Below are 21208 nucleotides of genomic sequence, written 5' to 3'. Positions count from 1 at the left end.
TAATTTTTTGGCAACTCGACTTGCTGTTTCAAGTTTCGTCGACAGCGTAATAAAAATTCGTAGATTTCTTAAGCCCATTTTTCTCTGTGTATATCTATATATACAAAGAAAAGAATTGAAATTATTGAAAAGAATTAGAATTTCATCATTTTTAATTCTTTTCAATCAGTATTTTTAACCAGGGCTGGGCGCTATCCATTACTAAGATGGTTAGCAAACGCAGCAGGCCAAGATTCGTTGCCTGAACAGACGAAGAGATTCGAGAATAACAGCCTTCGTATCCACGGGTCTAAAAACTCTTTGCGATGAACAAGTTGGTATTCAACAATGAGAACAAATCTGCTAGGATAAAGTTTGCAAATTTCAAACAGGAGATCCTGATATCTGTTGTCTCTCCTCTTCCTAAATTAAGAACTTAATGGCAAATCGTCCCGTTCCTGGGTAATCCTTGTAACTAAATTTTGTTCTTAACTAAAATTGTGAGTGAAAAACATTTTTTAGTACTGCTATTGCGTAAAAAAAGCTTAAAATTTTAATAATTATTACAGAACGTTCGAGACTTGAATTGTAATATTTCCATCAACGCACGTGTAAGAGTAGATTTTTTGACTGATTTCTGATCAAAATTGTTATTTTGTAGTTACGAGATTTACCCAGAAAGGGGACGAAAGGTTACGAGTACTTTTTATTGTTATCATTATTATTAATTAATAAATAAATAAATAAAATTTTAATTTTAAATGATTAATATTTTATTTAATCTCTACAGTGCATGTGTAGCCTCAGTTTAATGCAATTAATTTAATGAAATAATATTATAATTTATTTTTTTACTTAAAACATTTTTTAAATACATTTTTTTAAATCAACACATCTCTTGGTCCAATTCCACTTCGTACGGTTTCCAAATCAAACAACTCATTTTTTTACCATCAATAATAATAATAATATTATTATTAATGCATTATTATTATGTTTAGATAAATTTAATTATAAAATTTACATCTGCTGAGTCGAGTTTCCATTCCACGTGTTGTTTTCGTCGTTGTCATCATCACCGGAGTGCAATCGGTGCACATTGCCCAGTGCTCTGACAGTAGTGCTTGAACCCCCAGGAGTTCTTCTAATCAAACTGCCGATAAAATTAATTTACATGAACATGAATAATTATTTACAGCCAATGATCTGCTAAATAATTAAATAATAGATAAATTTACTGCCACTAATAAATTACCCAGCCTGACTAACATTAGGACGGGATCCAGATGAGTAGACGCCGCCGGTTCTTGAAGATTCCCCGGCGGACGAGCCTCTGGAGCCGGAGCTGCGGTCATTGGGGCCTCTGTTGCCCGAGAAGTATCCAGTGATGTAATTAAATACGGTAACGAGGGGGGTAATTAGCGCCCACACTAATCTCGATATGAAGTTCGAGCCGTCTGATGGAATTACAGCTGATGAACTTGTCTAGATAAATTTTTTTACCAGAGTTAAATTTTATTTTTTTTCTCTGCTAATATTTGTCATCATAATGAGCAGTACTCACATTTTTAACGGGTAAAATTAGCACGACGGCAGTGGGAACAAGTTGAAGCTCAGTGAGAGTTTTGTCGTCATCTTCCTGGGTCAGGTCCCTCCTGGGGAACGACGTGGACATTGAAAATTGTTGGAATGGTAGTTCGATATTATTGACGACATAGGCGCGCAATTCTCTCAGTGTACTTGTAGATTGGAATGATCCAGTGTGTGGGTTACCAGAAGGTAATCGAAATTGTATACGAGCGGTACCGTCGCCGACAAACGATCGCTGTGTCACTGCTGGACGTTCCTGTTCTTGAACATTCTGCTGCTGAAACCAATAAACCACTCAGTTAATTCTGATACCCAGTTTCCTGTGTGAAGTTTCTACATTTTTTTCTGTTGATTAAATTAAATAATTATTTTCATAATTAATAATTAACATTTTCGTATAAAGTTTGTAACCAAACGATTCAGAAAATATTGAATTATTTTATTTTGTACATTTCATTAACTGCATGAGAAAAATCTTTCTCCAGTATTCCGTTAAAGTCGACTGAGGCTTTACTTGCAAAACGTTTTTGTTAATAACAAAAAAAGTTACACGAATTTTTGCCGGGTAAAAGTACCGGGAGATTCACGAGATTTTTCTCTATTTTATTCAATTTTTTATTTTACTACGGCAATTTTTCGCCACAAAGTTTAGTAGTAGGGCAAGTAGACTAACATGGGAATCCAGGTGTCCAGTTTCCTGTATGGATTTCCCACAGTGGAATCCAAATTTCCATGGTTTCCTACAGGAATTTTTATATGAACCCATACACTCTATGATCCTGAAGTTGGCAGACAATTAAAAATTTCCGGATTTTTTTTCCAACGATTTAATTTAAAAAAAAAAAAATTAAAAAAATTCGCATGTAGAAAATTTAAAATTCTATGGGTGCAATTTTTTTTTTTAAATTTCGATTTTTAAAAAAATTATTAGACGTCAGCGAACTTCAGTATCATTACACTTCTGTATTCTCACATAAATCTATACTTTTCTACATAAATTTTTATGAATTCCCGTGCAGTACCACGGATTTTTCTAAGATTTTAAAATAAATTTACCAGCAAAGCCTGCTCGCGTTGCTTCCTTTCAATTTTATCCTGAGCAATCTGGGCCCTGATTCTTTCCCTGGCTTCGAGCTCAGCAGCTTTCTCCTTCATTCGTTCCTCGTGAGCCAACTTGAGCTCTAAATCCTGCTGCTGGCGCTTGGCACTCTGGACATTTTTCCCCATTTTCCGTCTTTCGATCTCTCGCAAACGTTCTTTCTCGCGCTCTTCTTCCAACCTCTGCTGCTTCTGCATCTCTATCAATTTCCTAGCCCGTTCAACTTTTTCCTGTCAACCAAAAACACAGTCAGTAAATCTCTCCTCCAGAAAGTAGGGATCGAGTCTTAAAAATCAGACATAAACTTACCGCGGCAGTGATTTCATTGTCAGCAGACGCAGTGGTGACGTTAGCAGACGCAGTGTTGACGTTAGTACCAGTAATATTTGAAGGTTCTTCAATATTATTATTAGTCGTCGAGTTTCCTTGAGTGTTTGAAACATTACTGGAGCTAGTGGACTCAGCATGACTCTGCTCAGTCTTAATAAAATTATTTGACGAATCTTTTTTCCCGGCTTTCACAAGGACCGAGTCGATTTTTTCCTTCAGACTCGACGACGTCACACTTCCTGCCACTATTTCCAGAGGCTTTCCATTGTTGCCGATGAAAAACAATGACGGCACCGGTACCAGTTGGTCTATTGGTCATGTCAAGGACAATTTATTTAAATTTGAATTCAAAATAAATTACCGCCGGGTGTTTTATAAAAAAGGATACAAATTTGAGCAAAAAATCTGTAAGATTCACTTCCGGATTCGAGTTTTATCGCAACGAAGTCTTCTCTTTCCAACGACGATGTCACTTCTGGTGAGTCAATTACTCGTGACGTTTCGTTGGACACTTCATCATTGCCTGGGAATTAATTTAAATAATTTTATTTATTTGAAATTTTGAAAAAAAATTCCAGGAAAAATCACTGGGTATTAAATGCCAGTGAAAATAAAAATGGAGTTTTAAATTTGTAAATCTATATAATTAATTATTAATTAATTGGTACCGTGTTAAAGTAATGACATTTAAATATATATAACCTACATACCAGCAATGAAAACTACGAAGACAGCTTTTTTGGTCTTTGAAGTTGCGACAGCTTCGTTTATGCTTCCAGGAAACCACTTCATTGTATTTATTTATTTAAATTTAAATAAACTATTGACACAAAGTAAAACTTTAATTTTGTTTGTTGCTATAAATGTTTGCTGACGTAATTAAATTTAATTTATGCTGTTGTTGATCATGAGAACACGATAATTTTTTACACAAACTAGTCATAAACATTGAGCGTAATTGTATTTTTTTATTAACTTATACAAATGACGAGCGGCGGCCCTGTCAGTCTGTTTTGCGGATTCAAATTTTTCGCGCCAAAGTTAAATTTTTAAACTACAGATTTTTCACTGGGACATAATTACTCACAACAATAATTATATTAATTTTAATAATCGGAATTACCCCATTAATTAACTAATTACATTTTTTTTTAATTTTACAAATTTTGAATTTTTAAAATTCGCGCCATTATTTAAAATGGCCAGCGGTCGGTAAAACAACAAAAGCGGCCTCATTTTTGGTTACAAATACAAACAAAAGACGTCAGTACTTACAATTACAATAAATATATGAGTCAGTATATCTGTTTGTGATAAATTTCTAGCCAGAAGCTCACGTCTATACAAATTTTTCGTACGTTTTTCGGCTTCTTCGTTTTATTAAAATTAATATATATATATACTTACATATAAATACATAAATCAGGTAAAAATATATGTAATTACTCATAAATTACCAGATACATTTATAGATTAATATGAATAATAATAATTTAAGTAGCAATGAAAAAATATATAAATGGCTCATTGATTTATTGTGATTTTTAAAAATATAATTTTATTTTGAGTATCACGATCAGTGGTCATGTTTACCACGTTGGTGGTTTAGAAATGGCCGCTACAATAAAACAAATATAAAATATAAATATTCATATATATAATAATTTATAAATATAAAATATTCATACAATTAAATTATTTCAGTATCTTCTTAAAATAACCACAGACTTTTAATAACCGGATACTGGATACTGATAAAAATGGAGACGGAATCCCGAAGAAAGGGACCAAGAAGTCCAAGCGCCGATTCCGATGCTTCCTCCCACAGAAGACGGGCTCGGAAATACGACAGAGACCGATCGCCATCACCTAGAAGATCGCGGTACAGAAGGTCCCGGTCACGTGACCGCAGATCGGGTTCACACGAGAGACGGAGGAAAGACCCGGCGAGAAATTCACAGGATTGGAATAAATCTGGAGCACAGAATCAGACACCGGCACCAGCTGCTGGCTATGCACCGCCTGTTCACAATCAATACCAGGTTGTTATCTGAGTTATTAACGAGCTACGAATCTATAACTAGTGTAGAGTTGACTTTAGAAATTGTAGAGTCTGGTATTCTATTCATCTATTGATTACGTTTATATTTATGATGTGATATTTATGATATCTAGGCTCCACCACCACCGAACACGAGCCAGCCACCGCCGCCGATGCCTCCGTACAATCAAGGCTACAATTACAATTACAATTACAATCAGGGATACGAGTATGGTTACGCTCCGCCAGCTGGTTATCGCAGTGTAAGTTTATTATTATTATTTATTTTTTATTATTTTATTGGTTATTATTTATTATTTCCTCGTATGAAGAAGGTGGTCACCCGGACAGTTGGTTTTTATTTTTTTTTTTGCTGGGGTTTAGGAGTAAGTAATTTTTGTTGGACACTAGGATCAAAAATTTTTTTTATTCAAGTTAATTATGATTAGCAGACAGTAGTTTTTAAATTTTTTAAAAATAATTTAATTTAAAAAAAAAAAAACTAAAAAAATGCACGTGTAGAAAATTTAAAAAACTGTAGGTGCATTTTTTTCAAATATTTTTTTTTTAAATCCAAAAATTACAAACTAGCTTTAATTCATGATCCTGAAGTTAGCAGACATTTGAAAATTTTTCAATTTTTGTTTTTCAAAAAATCAATTGCAAAAAAATAAAATGAAAAAATGCACGTGTAGAAAATTTTAAAAACCACAGGTGCAATTTTTTAGAATATTTTTTTTTTTTTTTTAAATCCAAAAATTATAAACTAGTTTTAATTCATGATCCTGAAGTTAGCAGACATTTGAAAATTTTTGAATTTTTTTTTTTCAAAAAATCAATTGCAAAAAAATAAAATGAAATTATGCACATGTAGAAAATTTTAAAAACTACAGGTGCAATTTTTTAAAATATTTTTTTTTTTGGTTTATCGTCTGAAAAAAAATTCAAAAATTACTAGACGTCTGTTAACTTCAGTATCATTTTAATTCAACAGAAAATAATTAATAGTCAGAGTTAAATTTTATTTTTGAACTTGAATTTTTTTTTTTAAATAAGACATTTTTGATTTTACAAAAATTTATTTATATCTGCGATATTTTTTAATTTTTTTTTAATTGAAACTTTAAAATTTTTGTATATCAGGGACAGAGTAATTTTTTTTCAAATCTAAAATTTAAAAAATTAACAAAATTCTATTGGTTTAAAAATAAAAATTATCGTGACCACCTTCAAAAAAAAAAAAAAGATAAACACTAAACGTAATTGCACGTTGTCAAGCTGCGTCACTTGATATAAATTTTACCTGAACGGCTTTATTTTAAAACAAGTACATTTTTACGTACATACTATACAATATATATAATATATATATATTTGAATCGTGTACAAGTACAATTATGAGCTTATTGAGCGTCTTACGTAACAGCGTAATGTAATGAGAAACATGAAAGCAGTAAGTATGCACCGCGTTATTTAATTTTATTAAGAGTAAATAAAAGAAAAAGAAGGTAAATTAAATGATTTAGATAAAATCATTCCACGTAACAAGACTGTGCCAAGGTAAGAAAATCCAGAGGATATGTGATTAATTTTTTTTTTACGAGCATTAAAGACCGGCGATTGTTGATTCTACCGACAATATTTATAGGATTACCCACCACCTAATTGGCAAGCAGGACAAGTACCTTACAATAATCAGCCAGCGCCAGCTCCGCCCGCAATGCCACCAGCAATTGATCCACCACGACCTGTTGAAGCGGCTCCACCTGTTATCGGAGCTGTTTCGCGACCCGAGGACAGTAAGAAAGAAGGTTTGTTTCTGTTATTTTTTTTTAATTTTAATTTTTCCTAGTGTGTAAAAGAAAAAAACCGGTGTGCAAATAATTTGAAATTCCGAATTATTTTTCCATAATGGAATGCGAATATTCAAAAAAAATTCATGCATCTGAAGATCAAAACGTTTTTTTCGCAAAAAAAAAAATGTATAGTAAAAAATCTACTGCACAGAAGAAAAAGTTATCTTGAGTCAAGAAAATATTTTTGAAGACAAACGTTTTCGGAAACCAAGTCAAGATTTTCTTGAGCCAAGAGAATTTGTCTTGGTTAAAAAAAATTCGTCTTGGTCGGAGAAGATTTTTACTTTATCTGAGAAAATTTAAGTCTCCAAAAAAATTTTCTTGAATCAAGAATATTTACCTTCAGTCAAGAATTTTTTTTTTTCTGTGTGGATGACGAGATTTCCGAAATGTTTCATATACAGTAGAGTGGTCGTTAAAAATTAAATTTTCCCAGACGCCCCATAAAAAGTTTTTTAAAAATATCTTCATAAATACACATTTTATAAAAAAAATGAATGAGACATTTTTTGTCAAAAATTTAATTTTCTACAAAATTGTTCCTATGATTTTTTCCTTTAATCTGCATATTTCATGAGATATTTGAAAAAAACCGCGATTGTATCGAGAAAAGAATTTTGATCGTCCTGAGGCACGTGTTCTTTTACTTTAAAAGAAAAAACCAAATTCCCCACGTATTTTTTTACTAAAAAGAAGCTTCTTATGGGACGTCTGAGGAAATTTAACTTCTAACAATCACCCTAATAGATGTTGGTTTATCACTCAAAAATCTTAAGCCATCCGGAGCCTCCAGAACTACCCCAGTGGAATTACATAAATTTTTTTAATTTTCGTTGCATGAAAAACGTTTCGATCCTCGGTACATAAAAATTTAAATTGTTAAATTTTGATTATTTGAATTATTAAAAAAATTTAAATTTTTAAATTTTCGAATTTTTTGTCCATCTTCGAAGTTGAAATGATGCGAAAATTTACAATTACTTCGAATTTTTTTTTAATTACGTTGAATTAGATCCGGATACTTCTCGCGCACTTGGAAAAAAATTTTTTAAAAATAGTTTTTTTTTTTTTTTAGCAATCGCAGCTGAAAAAAAACAGCAACAAGTGACTTTATTAAAACAACGTGAAGAGTATGTAAGAAAAACAACGACATTGCAAAGAGAATTAGAAATATTACGGCAACAGTGCGACGAAATCGGTAAAGAAGACGGACGTGAAAATCGTATCGTCAAAGAAAACCAAAAGCTCCAGGTATTTGTAAAAATAAACCCACGTACTCTTCTTAAACTCACAGCTAACGATCCTTTAAATTTATCTAGGTCGAGATACAGAATAAAATGAAGTCGATAAACAATGTAATTGACATGTTGACCGGCATAATCGGAGACAAAGCGACCGTTGAGGATTTGAAAGTAAAGTATAAGTCTGACTCGCCTCTAAAGCGCGGGAAAAGTCCGAAAGAGGAATTTCCCAAAGCAAAGCTAGCGGAGTCGCCGAGTAAATCCTCCAGCTCTGATGGCGATCGTGAGGCTAAAGCCGAGCGCGAGCGTAAGCTAAGACTTAATGAAGAGGATTCGAAGCCGGTCTATAATTTTGTACATTATGACCCGGAAATGCACTGGTGCAAAGTCTGCGATATCTTTCCTAAAACAGCTAAGGAATATTTGAATCACCTGCACTCCAACGAGCATAAAGAAACTTGTCTGGTTAGTTTTATTATTTAATTTAAAATGGGGATGTGCGAGTCCTGTTCGAATCGAATAATTAGAAAATTTTTAAATTACTCGGATCTCTCCCGATTACTTGATTCGAATGGAGATAATTTTGATCAGCTTTCAAATATTTAATTTTTATTTAATGGAAAGTTTAGTTTTTAAATAATTCGCGCCTGAAATATTTTTCTGAAAAAAATTTGAAGTAATGGAAAAAATATTAAAATTTTCAGTCATTCAAAAAAAAAATTTTTAATTCATAAATTTACGGATGATTTGAAAATTGACGAATAAGTCGTAAGTTTGAATTAGAAGTAAGATTCGATACGAATTATTTTAAAATTAAAATTATTCGATTCGAAGTAGGAATTGAGTAATTCGATTTAAAGTTAAAGTCGAATAGTTGGAACTATTCGCACACGCCTATGAAATATTTTATTTAAAATTATAATTTACTAGTTGATAAGTTGTTGGTGGGGATGACAGAAATCGAATGATCGAATGACGGCATCTAATTATTTTTTTTTAAGTATTTTAAATAAACGGTGAGACAAGATGAACTGTAGCGTAAATTATCTAAATGTAAAAAAATAGGTGAGGGATAATGAGTGTCTGTATTTTTTCGGATACTTATTCAATATTTTTTTTAATCTAGGAAAGGAAGATCGTGGATATGCCCTGGCACAAACGCAATGGCGAGGGAACGGAAAAAGAAGTACCGTATTACTCCGGTCTGCCGACCAAAAGGACGCCCATTAAAGGTATGACTGATATTTATCTTCATATTTTTTAACTAATTAGCATAATAAATTCCGTAGCTGTTTGCACTACACGTGTTATCTCTTTTAATTATCGGTATGTATTGAAGACGACAATAATATTTTATTATTCACCAAATTGTACTTTACAATTCAATTACCTTCGATTGCTTAAAAATTTTTTTACTTACGTTCATTTTTTTTGAGTGTGCGGATAATTCGGGAAAATTTTCATCCAAATTTCGAGTACCAAATTTTTAAATGACAGATTAGATTTTAAATTTTGCCGCTTTTTGGATTCAAACCCTCGACTTCAGTTGTACTTCAAAATTTTTATTCGACTTCTTTTTACTCAAAAATTAAAAAAAAAAAAACTCGTGACCTCTAATATTTTTTTTTACACCAAAAAAAACCATCGATTGGATTCGAACCCGCGAATTATTTTTGAACTTCAAAATTCCCGCGATTTTTCCTCTTTTCTACAAAACATCAAATTACTAAATTACTAAAATTTTCAAAAGTCAAAAATAAAAAACTAAATCTAATTAATAATAATAAAACTTAATTAAAAAAAACGTAATTATTCGTACACTTGAACTGAATTATAATTAAAAAATTACAGACAAACATTTTCTTTGAATAAAAATGTACTGTAAAAATTTTTAAGCAATAATTGAATGAACCGAAGAATAAAATAGGAAATAATTAATGAAGAATGAAGACTAATTAGCAAGAATTACTCAAGACTTAAGTGACAACGAATCAGCAATGATTCCAGTGAAAAAAAAGTATAAATGTACTAGTGATGTGCCAGTGATATTTTATATTAAACATGTGTACAATTAAATCTAATTGATTAATAATAATTAGCTGTTATAATTATTAATTAATTACTTAACTACGAATGTAAATAATGTCCGCATAAAGAAGTAGTTTATAATTTATAATTTAAATTATCTAAGAATTATTTTAATTATTTACTGAGTTATGTAAAGAAATGTAATGTATTGATAATGAATGTCAATGTAGTAAATAAATGACTAATGGAGCTGTTTAATTAATTTCAGAGAAAAATAAAATATATATCCATGGAGGGGAGGATAAATAAATGTATAAATAAATAATGAAAATAAAATAAAGAAAAATAGGAAGCTATCAGCGTTATAATAGTTACCTTTGTTTTTTCAGTGCATTGATTTTGTATCGCGGCTGAGCATAAGGTCATTCTCTATGAACTTACGAATAATTATTTACGTTTTTACTGAGATTTTTTTGGCTTATACATTTTTTTTATTTTTTTGCTTATAGGCCTGCAGTTCTTTAGTCCAGCGACTGCTTGGTACTGCAGATTATGCGACTCTTGGATCGGGGATCTACACTGCGCTAGTCTACATCTTAAATCCAAACGTCATTCAGAAAATTTTAGCGTAAGTTTTTATTTTTTTTTTTTTATTGAGTAGAATAGGGAGGAGGGGAATTGAGAAAAAAAGTTTGGGGTAGAAAATGAGCGAACTATAGAAATTTACGGGGTCCATTTTACCCCAGGGGTTTATGTTAGCTTTTTTATAATTATTTTGTGTATTAATTACAGAATTATGTTGACCAAAATCCTCACTGGGAAACAGATTGGATGGCAGACCGAGAAAAAGCATTTTCTGATGAACGTCAAAAGCAAATGCAACTCGAGCTCCAGAAACAGAAAGAAGACGAGCCTCCGGCTAAAGTGAAAAAGTCGAAGAAATCAAAGAAGAACAAAAAAAAGTCTAAGAAGCGCAAGAACAAGAGTAGCAACAGCGAAAGTAGCAGCGACTCGGAAAACTCGGACTCGGAGTCTGATCAAGACACGTCCAAAAGTATCCGAGTGGCCATGCGCAACAAGATGAAGGCCTCGACCCAAGCGATCTTGAACGAGGAAATAGACTACCATGGGATCAAGCTCAAGGGCCACTGGTCCCACGTCTCCGGTGGCAAGGACGCGCCTCAAGAGAACGACGACCGACAGCTTCTGAATTCAATACGCGACAAACTTAAGGCCAAGCAGGAAGAAGAGATGAAGCGACGCGGGTCCGACGCTCCAGTGACGGAGCAGCAAGAAGACAACGGATTCGCTGACAAATCAGAGGCCACTCTCGAGGCCTGGGGTCCCAAGGAACCTCCAAAGTCGTTTTGGATAAAAAAGGACGATGAGAAGTCGGGGCAGCCTCAGCCCCAGCAGCAGAGCAAACAAGTTGACATTCCAAAGCCCGATGAGATGCCGAAGCCCCACATGGGCTTCTGGACCAAGCAGCAGGTCAATATGACGATAAAACCTCAGGACAAATCTTCGTCCGACCGCGAAGAAGATCGGGAACGGGACCGCGATCGCAAGTACGACCACAAGGAGGACCGGGACCGCAAGTACGACCGACGGGACGACAAATATCACGGGAGGTATGACAGTTATGACAGACGTCGCGGTGGACGGGATCGCGACCGCGACCGTGAACGAGACCGCGACCGCGACCGCGATTATTACGATGACAGGAGGAAGGACAGGCGAGGCGACGACTCACCCAGACGTTGGCGCGATAGTCCGAAGAGAGGCTACGACAAGTACAAAGACAGGAGAGACGACGACTCTAATGATGAGAAGTACGACAAGAAAAACGCCGACGCCAAAAAGAAGCAGACGCAGGTAAAGAAACAGCCGACGCCTAGTACAGGGAAGGGAAAGCTCCCGTTTATCGGAAGACTCCCGCTCTTCAAGAAGAAGGAAGACAACAAGCCAGAGAAAGACATCACGCCGCTGCCTTACACCACGAGCAAGTTCGAGGACACCCCCAAGGTGCCCAATGAGATCATAAACCCCCCGGGCGTTGTCCATATAACGAAACTCGCAGGCCCGATTATTACCAATAATGTCACCGTTGCTAAGCCGACGATGAAGATTCTCGTCGCTCCACCACCTCCAGTTCTCAATGCGCCTAAGACACCTACTGTTCCTCCTCAGGTAAATTAAATTTTTACTTGAACATTATCACAAAAAATTATAAAAATAAAATTTTTTAGGCGGCCCATTTTGCCTCAGATTTTTCAAATTGAAAAATTTTTATAATTTCGCAATAAATTTTTTATAAAACTTTAAATAAAAACTAATTATTTACCAGGTGGTAGATATGGAAATAGAAGACCAATCAGAGGAGACAATAATCGAAGACCCAACGGCGGACGCATCAAAAACGTCAGCTGAAGCTTCTGTGCCTAAACCACCAGCTCCCGCAGCATCGACTACTGGGACGACCGCATACACGCAGCCGCCGCCATTCATTGCAAGCAACCCGCCGCCTTACGTCCAGGCCCAGCAGTTTCCGGTGAGGCCGCAATTGATGTCCACGACGATGCCCACATACGCGCACCCGCCTCCCATGCAGACGGCCTACGTCGCGGCCCCCCAAGCCCCCATGCCCATGATGCCCATGGAGCCCCAGATGGTCGAGGGCACCGCGGTCGAGGCGGAACCCGACAAACGCGCAGAAGGTCCTCTCCCAGAAGACCTGCAAGAAGCCCTCAATATTATTTTCCCAAAAGACGAACCGGAAGCCAAGAAAGATGTCCAGATGGACAACCACATCATGTACGCATCGATGTACAGCAGCATGATCGGCTGCGTCGGGTATGGACCCGAGTACATGGACCAGCCGCCGCCGGAAATCACCCAGGCCGACACCGAAACCGACACCCAGCCGGGCCCTGACGACCTCAAGATGCTGGGGATCGACGAGGGCGATACTATTTTTTAGTTATCAACTAATTAGATTATTTTAACATCATGATTGTCATTAAACCATTACATTGATTACCTTTTTTTCGACCTCAAGTTGCCACTTTGTTTATTTTTCTTACTAAAAATCATTTATCATTGTAATAATAAATATAAGATGTTTGAATATATGTAAGAGTGTATTCGTATATTATAAATGTTAATTATTAAAATAATTAAACACTCCATTTTAATTAATTATTATGTAATGTCTATAATAATTAATAAAATTTCAAATTTAAAAATATATTAGTAATATTTCGCAAGTTAAATTCCACTGTCATCATTTAATTTTTTTTTTGTTAATTTAATTATTTATCGCGCTAATGAGTAATAAGAGAGGGGAAGGGACACAAAAACTAGAATATTTTTTTTTTAATTTCAAGTAAACGGTCCATTTTGTATCACCTTTAATTTTTTTCAAACTTTTAATAATTTATTTTTCAAATATTTAAATTTACCGCGCAGGTAAAAAAAATAATTAAAAAATTATTAATGAAAAATAAAAAATTTATTACATATTTTTTGGTATAATCAAAATAATTATCGAGACAAGTAAATTTTAATAAAATTATTAAATTTAAATTTTGAAATTTCGCGCCAAGTTGGCGCCACTACGCGTCGCTGTAATCGACGCTCAAATATTTGCTAGAGTGGGGGGTAGTCGAGTGAATCGCATAATCGATTTTTTAGTATCAACTGACGGTCCAATAGCGGCAGTCAGTATCATAGCCAATGGCAGCAGTGTCCAGATCCTTCTTTGTTCTTTACGTTTGAATTGAAACACAGTATTCAGTAGCGTCGTGTAATTATCCATAAAAATTGTTGCTTATAATTATTGAACAATTAAATTGTGCAGTGTTTCTAAAATTTTAATTATGTAAAGTGTCTGTGGTGTAGATGAGTGTGAATGTAGCAGACATCAGATAAATTTGAAACTATAAATAAATAGAATACATAATGAATAAAATAAAATTTGAAAAAAATGCGCATTTAAAAAGTTAAAAAATTAATAAGTGCATTTTTTTCAAATATTATTTTTTTTGATTATTTCTTCTATTTATTTATAATTTTTAAATTGTCTGATGTCTGCTACATTCACATTCGTGTGGTGTAGTTAAGTGTTGAGTGTTCAGTGTTAGTGCTAGTGGAAAGTTGGTGCTGCAGCGCGGCACTGGAATCGACGTTCAAATTTTTGCCAAAGGGGAGGGGGCGGTCGATGAATCGCAAATTCGATTGCTTTGTATCAACTGGCGGTCCAATAGCGTCAGTCAGTATCAAAGACAATGGCAGCAGTGTCCAGATTCTTCTTTGTTCTTTACGTTTGAATTAAAACACAGTATTGCAGTGGCGTCATGTAATTATCCATAAAAATTGTTTCTTATAATTATTATTTAATTAAATTGTGCAGTGTTTGTAAAATTTAAATTGTGTTAAGTATCTGTGGTGCAGTTAAGTGTTAAGTGTTTGGTGCTAGTGTAAAGTGTTGATGATACTGAAGTTAGCCGGCGTCTAATAATTTTAAAATTGTTGTTAAGACGAACAATTATAAAAAAAATATTTTAAAAAATTGCACCTATAGTTTTTTTAATTTTCTACAAGAGTGTATTATTATTATTTTTTTTTTGAAATTGATTTAAAAAAAAAATAGATTCAAAAATTTTTAATTGTCTGCTAACTTCAGGATCATAAAATGTGATGATTCTGAAGTTAATTGACAATTAAAAATTTTCGAATTTATTTTCCAGCGAATCAATTACAAAAAAAAACAATATAAAAAATGCACATGTAGAAAATTTAAAAAACTATAAGTGCATTTTTTTAAAATATTTTTTTTTTCATAATTTATCGTTTTGTATAAATTTCAAAAATTATAGACGTCGGCTAACTTCAGTATCATTAAAATGTGAAGTGTGAAGTGTGAAGTGTTCAGTGCTAGTGAAAAAAGTTGCTGATGGCTGATGCTGATTCCTGGTTCCTGAGCCCAATCATCTGGCATCGTCTGGTAGGGAAATAGCAGTTAAGTGACGTTTTTTAGCTGCAATACACTTGGAGCAATTTAATTATGAGACTAAAGTTAGCTGACGTCTAATAATTTTTGATTTTTTTTTTCAATAATTTAATTTAAAAAAAAAGAAAACTAAAAAAATGCACAAGTAGAAAATTTTAAAATCTATAGGTCCAATTTTTTCAAATTTTTTATAATTTATCGTTTAAAAAAAATTAAAAAATTATTAGACGTCCACTAACTTCAGTCTCATATTTAATTTAAATCTCCAAGTGTATTAGGATACCCTTCTGCATATTATTTCCCCGCCGAGGTTTGTTCAAACACTCAAGTGTTTTTTTTTTAACATTTTAAATATTTTTCTATCATATTCTGCCGCCATTTTATTTTGATGTTCGATTTTTAATTTGTCTCCAACTTTTATGAACTTATTCTTCAAAATTTTGAATTGACTGCACAAATAATGAGAATAATTATTAAAAATATAATATTTCGAGTACATTTTTTAGTCTAGGTGCATTCGGAAATGCTCTAGCTCAAGTTCTACAGGTGAAATTTTCAAAAATATTTTTTTTTATTATAATTTGTCGTATTTAACAAAATCTAAAAATTATTAGACGTCGGCTAACTTCGGCATCATGATATTTCATTCATTGGCTACATTGAATTTCAAATTTTCCCGCGTAATCTTAAAGAGGGCGCTTTGTTTAAAATCCCGGTACTGCAAACAAATTCGACGTTTGTTTCTTTTTTATTTAAAGACAATTAATTTATCAGAAAATATGAATCAATGGAAACAATAAAATATAAATAATTATGATCCTGAAGTTAGCAGAAATTTAAAAATTTTTGAATTTTTTTTTCTCAACAAATCAATTGCAAAAAAAAAACTAAAAATATGCACATGTAGAAAATTTGAAAAACTACAGCAACAAGTTTATGTTTTATATCAATTTTCTATGGGTTTTCTATCGATTTTCTATGACAGCAACAAGTTTATGTTTTCTATCAATTTTCTATGGGTTTTCTATCGATTTTCTATGGGTTTTCTATCGATTTTCTATGACAGCAGCAAGTTTATGTTTTATATCAATTTTCTATGGGTTTTCTATCGATTTTCTATGACAGCAACAAGTTTATGTTTTCTATCAATTTTCTATGGGTTTTCTATCGATTTTCTATGGGTTTTCTATCGATTTTCTATGACAGCAGCAAGTTTATGTTTTATATCAATTTTCTATGGGTTTTCTATCGATTTTCTATGACAGCAACAAGTTTATGTTTTATATCAATTTTCTATGGGTTTTCTATCGATTTTCTATGGGTTTTCTATCGATTTTCTATGACAGCAACAAGTTTATGTTTTATATCAATTTTCTATGAATTTTCTATCGATTTTCTATGACAGCAACAAGTTTATGTTTTATATCAATTTTCTATGGGTTTTCTATCGATTTTCTATGACGTCATAGACCTGTATGCAGGTGCAATTTTTTTAAATATTTTATTTTTTATGGTTTATTGTCTAAAAAAAAATCCCAAAATTATTAGACGTCTGCTAACTTCAGTATCATAAATAATCAATAATATTTAAGTACAAGCATTAATACCACAGAAATTTATTTCATAAGTAAAACATTTTTTTTTTATTTCTGTTCATAATTATTTAAATTTATTATTACATAAATACTTAACATCAACATTTAAATTTAGGCATGCTAATTTATTAAAACACTCAATTACAATCAAACCCAATAGCATCTAATCAACAAATCCATAAAATTCATTGAATTCGTAATATAAATTGTATTTATAAATTTAATCCCCTTTTAATAACGCACTCAATAATTTATCGTAGAAAGCAAATAAAATATGAGCAAATTACAACGAAAGTATATTCGCAATATTTTTTATATATCACATACATTTAATTGACAATAACAATCATTAAAAATTGATTAATTAAATCATCGTGTCGGCAAATTAAACAGTAATTACTAGCATTTAAATACTAATTATTTTCATGGCACTCATTTTTTTTAACACAAAATCATATGGAATTTTTTTTACTAATTAATTAATTAAATTAATAATCAATTAATTACGCGGAACATTTAATAAAAGTGGAATGAAATAATCGTTGGTATAAAAAATTACAATTTTTTGTACACAGAAAAAAATGACTATTAATTAATTAGATAATTGCAGTGACTGTAACTAATTAAGTTAGGAATGCAATGTCTACTTGGAATTAAAATATATATACGTGTATATATATATTTATATATAATATAATAAATGTAAAATTCAACACATTTCTTTGAGTGGCAGATATCTCAGTACTCAGTAATTACTCGTCAGTTAATTAAATCTGTAGAACTAGACCGGCGCTGGAAATATTATCGCCTCCACCGGCAGTCTGACTAGCTTCGGTGCAGACCAAAACAGGCGCGACGCAGACTTCCACCGCGTAATCTTGGGTACTGGTCTTTAAAATTTCGTCCCAACATGAGACCGGCTTCTCGATGTCCAGAGGAATCCGCTTTCCCGACACTTTTGATGTGGAAAAACTGTCGTCCATTATCAAAGTCGCTTTCTTTACGTCGATCTGTAAATTAAATTTTATTTAAAATTTTTGAAATTTTCCGGCTTCTATTCGGAAACTCTAGACCAATTGATTTAAAGTCCATCGAAATCCCCAGAACTTCCGGTTCGGAAAAAAATTTCATTTAAGTTTTTTCTGGCATCAATGTCAATTTTTTTATCCCTCATAAATTTTGATTAAAATTTTTTTTGTTTGTATAAAAATTAAAAAAAATTTTTTCTTAACTTCGTAAGACTTGGAACAGAAAAAAATTTAATTTATAACCAGTAAATGAGATTACTTACATTACTGGTGCCGCAAACATGACGATGGGCTACAAGCGAAGCCTTAGCAGCCGCGGCCATCGTATTTTTCCACGGGGAATTTTTGACCGTCATAATAGCCTGGTAAGCCAGCGTGTGAACATGAATTCTCGTGAGCTCACGTGCTCCCTCGATTTCCCTGCCCCTTATTCTCACCAGCTTAAAGAGAACTCGCATGTAATCCAATATCGTCGCGACCCGCGGTGACGAGTCCGCGACCAGCGAAATATTCCCGTAGTACATCGAGTTGTGTAGATTTGCGATTTCTTGCTCGTTCATTCCCAAACTGTCGGCATATGGCAGTATCATACTTTCCAAGTCGCTGACTAAATTTCTCTCAACGAATGACGCCATTTCAAAGTGGATTCTCGTTGTCGGCAACTGATCTAGCATTTGTTGTTTTATTTTTTCTAATCTGCTGCGTCTTACTCCTAAAAAAAAAAAAACGTGAAAAAAAACTCTTGTCTGCACATACTATAAAATTTTGTCTTATCATATTTAGATAACGACTTTATTTACATATATAATTAATCATCGTACAGATAATTAAAATATATATCATTTTAATTTCGATAATCGTAATTAATTTTTACAAATTCATTAAATTTAATTCGACATTGACCTTATACTCAGTAATTTATAAATATTATCGTTTTCTACGGGCAATATGATTCGAGGCCGCACGATAACGAGTTTTAAAAATGATAATTTACTTTTTAATTTAAATAACAACCCGTTATCGAAGTAATTGCGGAAGAAAAACTTGAACACGCCGAAATATTTTTAAATAAATTTTTAAACTTTTAATTGGTAATTAAAAAATTTAAATTAGACGTTTATTGATAAAAATTATAATTACTTATTGATAAGAGTATTAAATAGATTAAATAATTAGTAGAAATGAGATTCAGTGTTTCGGTGATAAGGAAATTTAATTAATGTTTGATTAATAGGGACGACCCATCCTCATATGGCTCGTAAAATTTACAAAAAAAATTACAGAGTCGGTTTTATAATTTTTTTTACTAGAGAAGAGGGAAAAGAACAAAAAATGTTTATGTTCTGATAGGCTATTTCTGTCTGGAGGAAATATTCGGGCTATTTTTTACTCGATCGTAGACAAGTCGAAATTTTTGTCCAGCCTCATATGAGTCCTAACTCGAAATGAAAATTTTTTTCGAGACTTTTTTGGGGTTTTACTACTAGGGGGCATCATAATGAACAAAAAATGTTTATGTTGTGTGAAGTTATTCCCTACAGAAGAAAAGTTACGGGCCAATTTCCATAAAAATACAAGGACTGTCTTCCCTAATTTTTCCTGCTCCATCCCAGCGTTAGAAGTCAAAAAATAAATTTTTCTCAGGACTTTTTGGGCTTTTTCCTACTAGAGGACATTGTAATGGACAAAAAATGTTTATATTGTGTGAAGTTATTCCCTTCAGAAGAAAAGTTACGGGCCACTTTCCATAACAATACAAGTACCGTGTCTTCCCTAAATTTCCCTGCTTCATCCCAGCGTTAGAAGTCGAAAAATAAATTTTTCCCAGGACTTTATGGGCTTTTTCCTACAAGAGGGCATTGTAATGAACAAAAAATATTTATATTGTGTGAAGTTATTCCCAACAGAAAAAAAGTTACGGCCACTTTTCACAAAAATACGAAGACAGTGTCATCCTTATTCATCTTCATTCATCCTCATTTATCCTCATATGGGTCATAAGTCAAAAAATAAATTTTTTCCAGGACTTTTTAAGCTTTTTCCTACTAGAGGACATTGTAATGAACAAAAAATGTTTATATTGTGTGAAGTTATTCCCAACAGAAAAAAAGTTACGGCCACTTTTCATGAAAATACTAAACAGTGTCATCCTGATCCATCCTCATATGGATCAAAAAATGAAAAAAAAAATTCCAGCGTCGATTTTATAATTTTCCTACTAAAAAACACTAGAAAGACCAAAAAATGTTCATATTACGTCGGACATTAAGTCTCTTATCAATAAATAATTAAGTAAAAAGGGCACTAATTAGAAATGTCATGAATTTAATTATCTATCAGTCATTAAAAAGGACATGAAATCAAATTTTAAAAACGATTATGAATAAATTATTAGAATAATAATTATTACCATCAGCAAAAGGATAATTGTCCATCATCTGCAGGCCACTGACGACCAGCAAATCCGGTTTGAACTCCGGCAGCGCTTTGTCAAACTCCTCCAAGGAGCTCACTGTCGGATTGTTATTGTCGTTGTGAATGATGTACCTATTGGCTCTCGCACTGGTGTAAGGACCCCATCGTTCCCCGCGTTTGTACTCCAGAATCAAGTGAACGTCGTCCTTTTCAACCTCGCCCCCGACCACTTCAATGTTATCCGGAATCATCAGCTTCAAGTTCCTCGTCATCTTGGCCGCCAGCAGGACCTCGCAGCCTTCTTTCGCGAACCTCATCGCCATCACCGGAGCGTTTCCCCCGATCGCTGAGTAAGAAGAGTCGAATGACCGGGCCCGCTCGACCAGTTTGTCGAACAATTCTTCATTCCTCATGTAGCGTCTTCAAGAAATCAAATAAAAATCAATCAATCAATCAATCAATCAATTAATAAATATTCAAGTGAACTTACTCAGCGGCTGCACCATGACGGAAATAATACGCGAAACTTTTTAGCAACTCGTCTCTGCTATTGATCTCGTCATAGTGCTCAGGAGCTCCGATCTTCGGCGAATAATTTAGCAGATATTTTGCGTCAATGAACACATCTGCACAGGCACCATAGCCCACTGCTATTTTGGGTCTCACTGCGATCTCATGTTTGGTCTCCAAGTGCTCGAGACCATTTAGGACGTGAGTCAGTCGTGTTCTTAACTCTTGATCGCTATTGCGGTAGTAAATACCGATAATTATTATTACTATTGATATTAATGTACCGAAGGTTACTTTATTTGATCCCATTTTTAAATTTATTTAACAAACTACTGACTAATAACGGTAATTAACTCAATCTTGTTTATAATACATAGCGGCAGTCGGAGCGGAATTTTTAGACTACTGACTTAGACTGTGGGCGAGCTTCGAGGGTTTCAAATCGCCATTTTTAAATGACGCGTTGTGAGTTGGCTTTTAATAAT

General features: G+C 33.3%; 3 protein-coding genes across 6 annotated transcripts; 1 reads left to right on the top strand and 2 right to left on the bottom strand.

Annotated features, from left to right (window-relative positions):
* Positions 1–800: 800 nt before the first annotated feature.
* LOC130669845 (UBX domain-containing protein 4) lies at positions 801–3938 on the bottom strand. Of its 4 annotated transcripts, none has more exons than XM_057472960.1 (7): positions 3709–3938; positions 3387–3521; positions 2978–3306; positions 2626–2898; positions 1544–1843; positions 1235–1464; positions 801–1132 (listed from the first exon to the last, which is right to left on the bottom strand). In XM_057472960.1, exons 1-7 carry the CDS (start codon positions 3788–3790, stop codon positions 1000–1002), a joined length of 1482 nt encoding a protein of 493 aa, XP_057328943.1. In that variant the 5' UTR covers positions 3791–3938; the 3' UTR covers positions 801–999. The 4 variants fall into 4 exon arrangements, with proteins under 4 accessions (XP_057328943.1, XP_057328942.1, XP_057328946.1 ...); XM_057472959.1 differs by having other exon boundaries at positions 1544–1846; positions 3709–3937; XM_057472963.1 differs by having other exon boundaries at positions 1249–1464; positions 1544–1846; positions 3709–3937.
* Positions 3939–4313: 375 nt separating this feature from the next.
* On the top strand, positions 4314–13409 carry LOC130669430 (zinc finger matrin-type protein CG9776-like). Its single transcript, XM_057472335.1, has 10 exons — positions 4314–4424; positions 4703–5040; positions 5174–5302; positions 6688–6850; positions 7971–8146; positions 8215–8601; positions 9263–9368; positions 10674–10792; positions 10957–12354; positions 12512–13409. Exons 2-10 carry the CDS (start codon positions 4759–4761, stop codon positions 13142–13144), a joined length of 3393 nt encoding a protein of 1130 aa, XP_057328318.1. The 5' UTR covers positions 4314–4424; positions 4703–4758; the 3' UTR covers positions 13145–13409.
* Positions 13410–16806: 3397 nt separating this feature from the next.
* LOC130669841 (ADP-dependent glucokinase) lies at positions 16807–21201 on the bottom strand. Its single transcript, XM_057472950.1, has 4 exons — positions 20704–21201; positions 20209–20633; positions 18062–18510; positions 16807–17780 (listed from the first exon to the last, which is right to left on the bottom strand). Exons 1-4 carry the CDS (start codon positions 21030–21032, stop codon positions 17538–17540), a joined length of 1446 nt encoding a protein of 481 aa, XP_057328933.1. The 5' UTR covers positions 21033–21201; the 3' UTR covers positions 16807–17537.
* Positions 21202–21208: the final 7 nt, after the last annotated feature.

This window comes from Microplitis mediator, chromosome 6 (assembly GCF_029852145.1).
Source record: "Microplitis mediator isolate UGA2020A chromosome 6, iyMicMedi2.1, whole genome shotgun sequence".
Taxonomy (NCBI): domain Eukaryota; kingdom Metazoa; phylum Arthropoda; class Insecta; order Hymenoptera; family Braconidae; genus Microplitis; species Microplitis mediator.
This window is presented reverse-complemented; position numbering and strand designations above follow the sequence as displayed.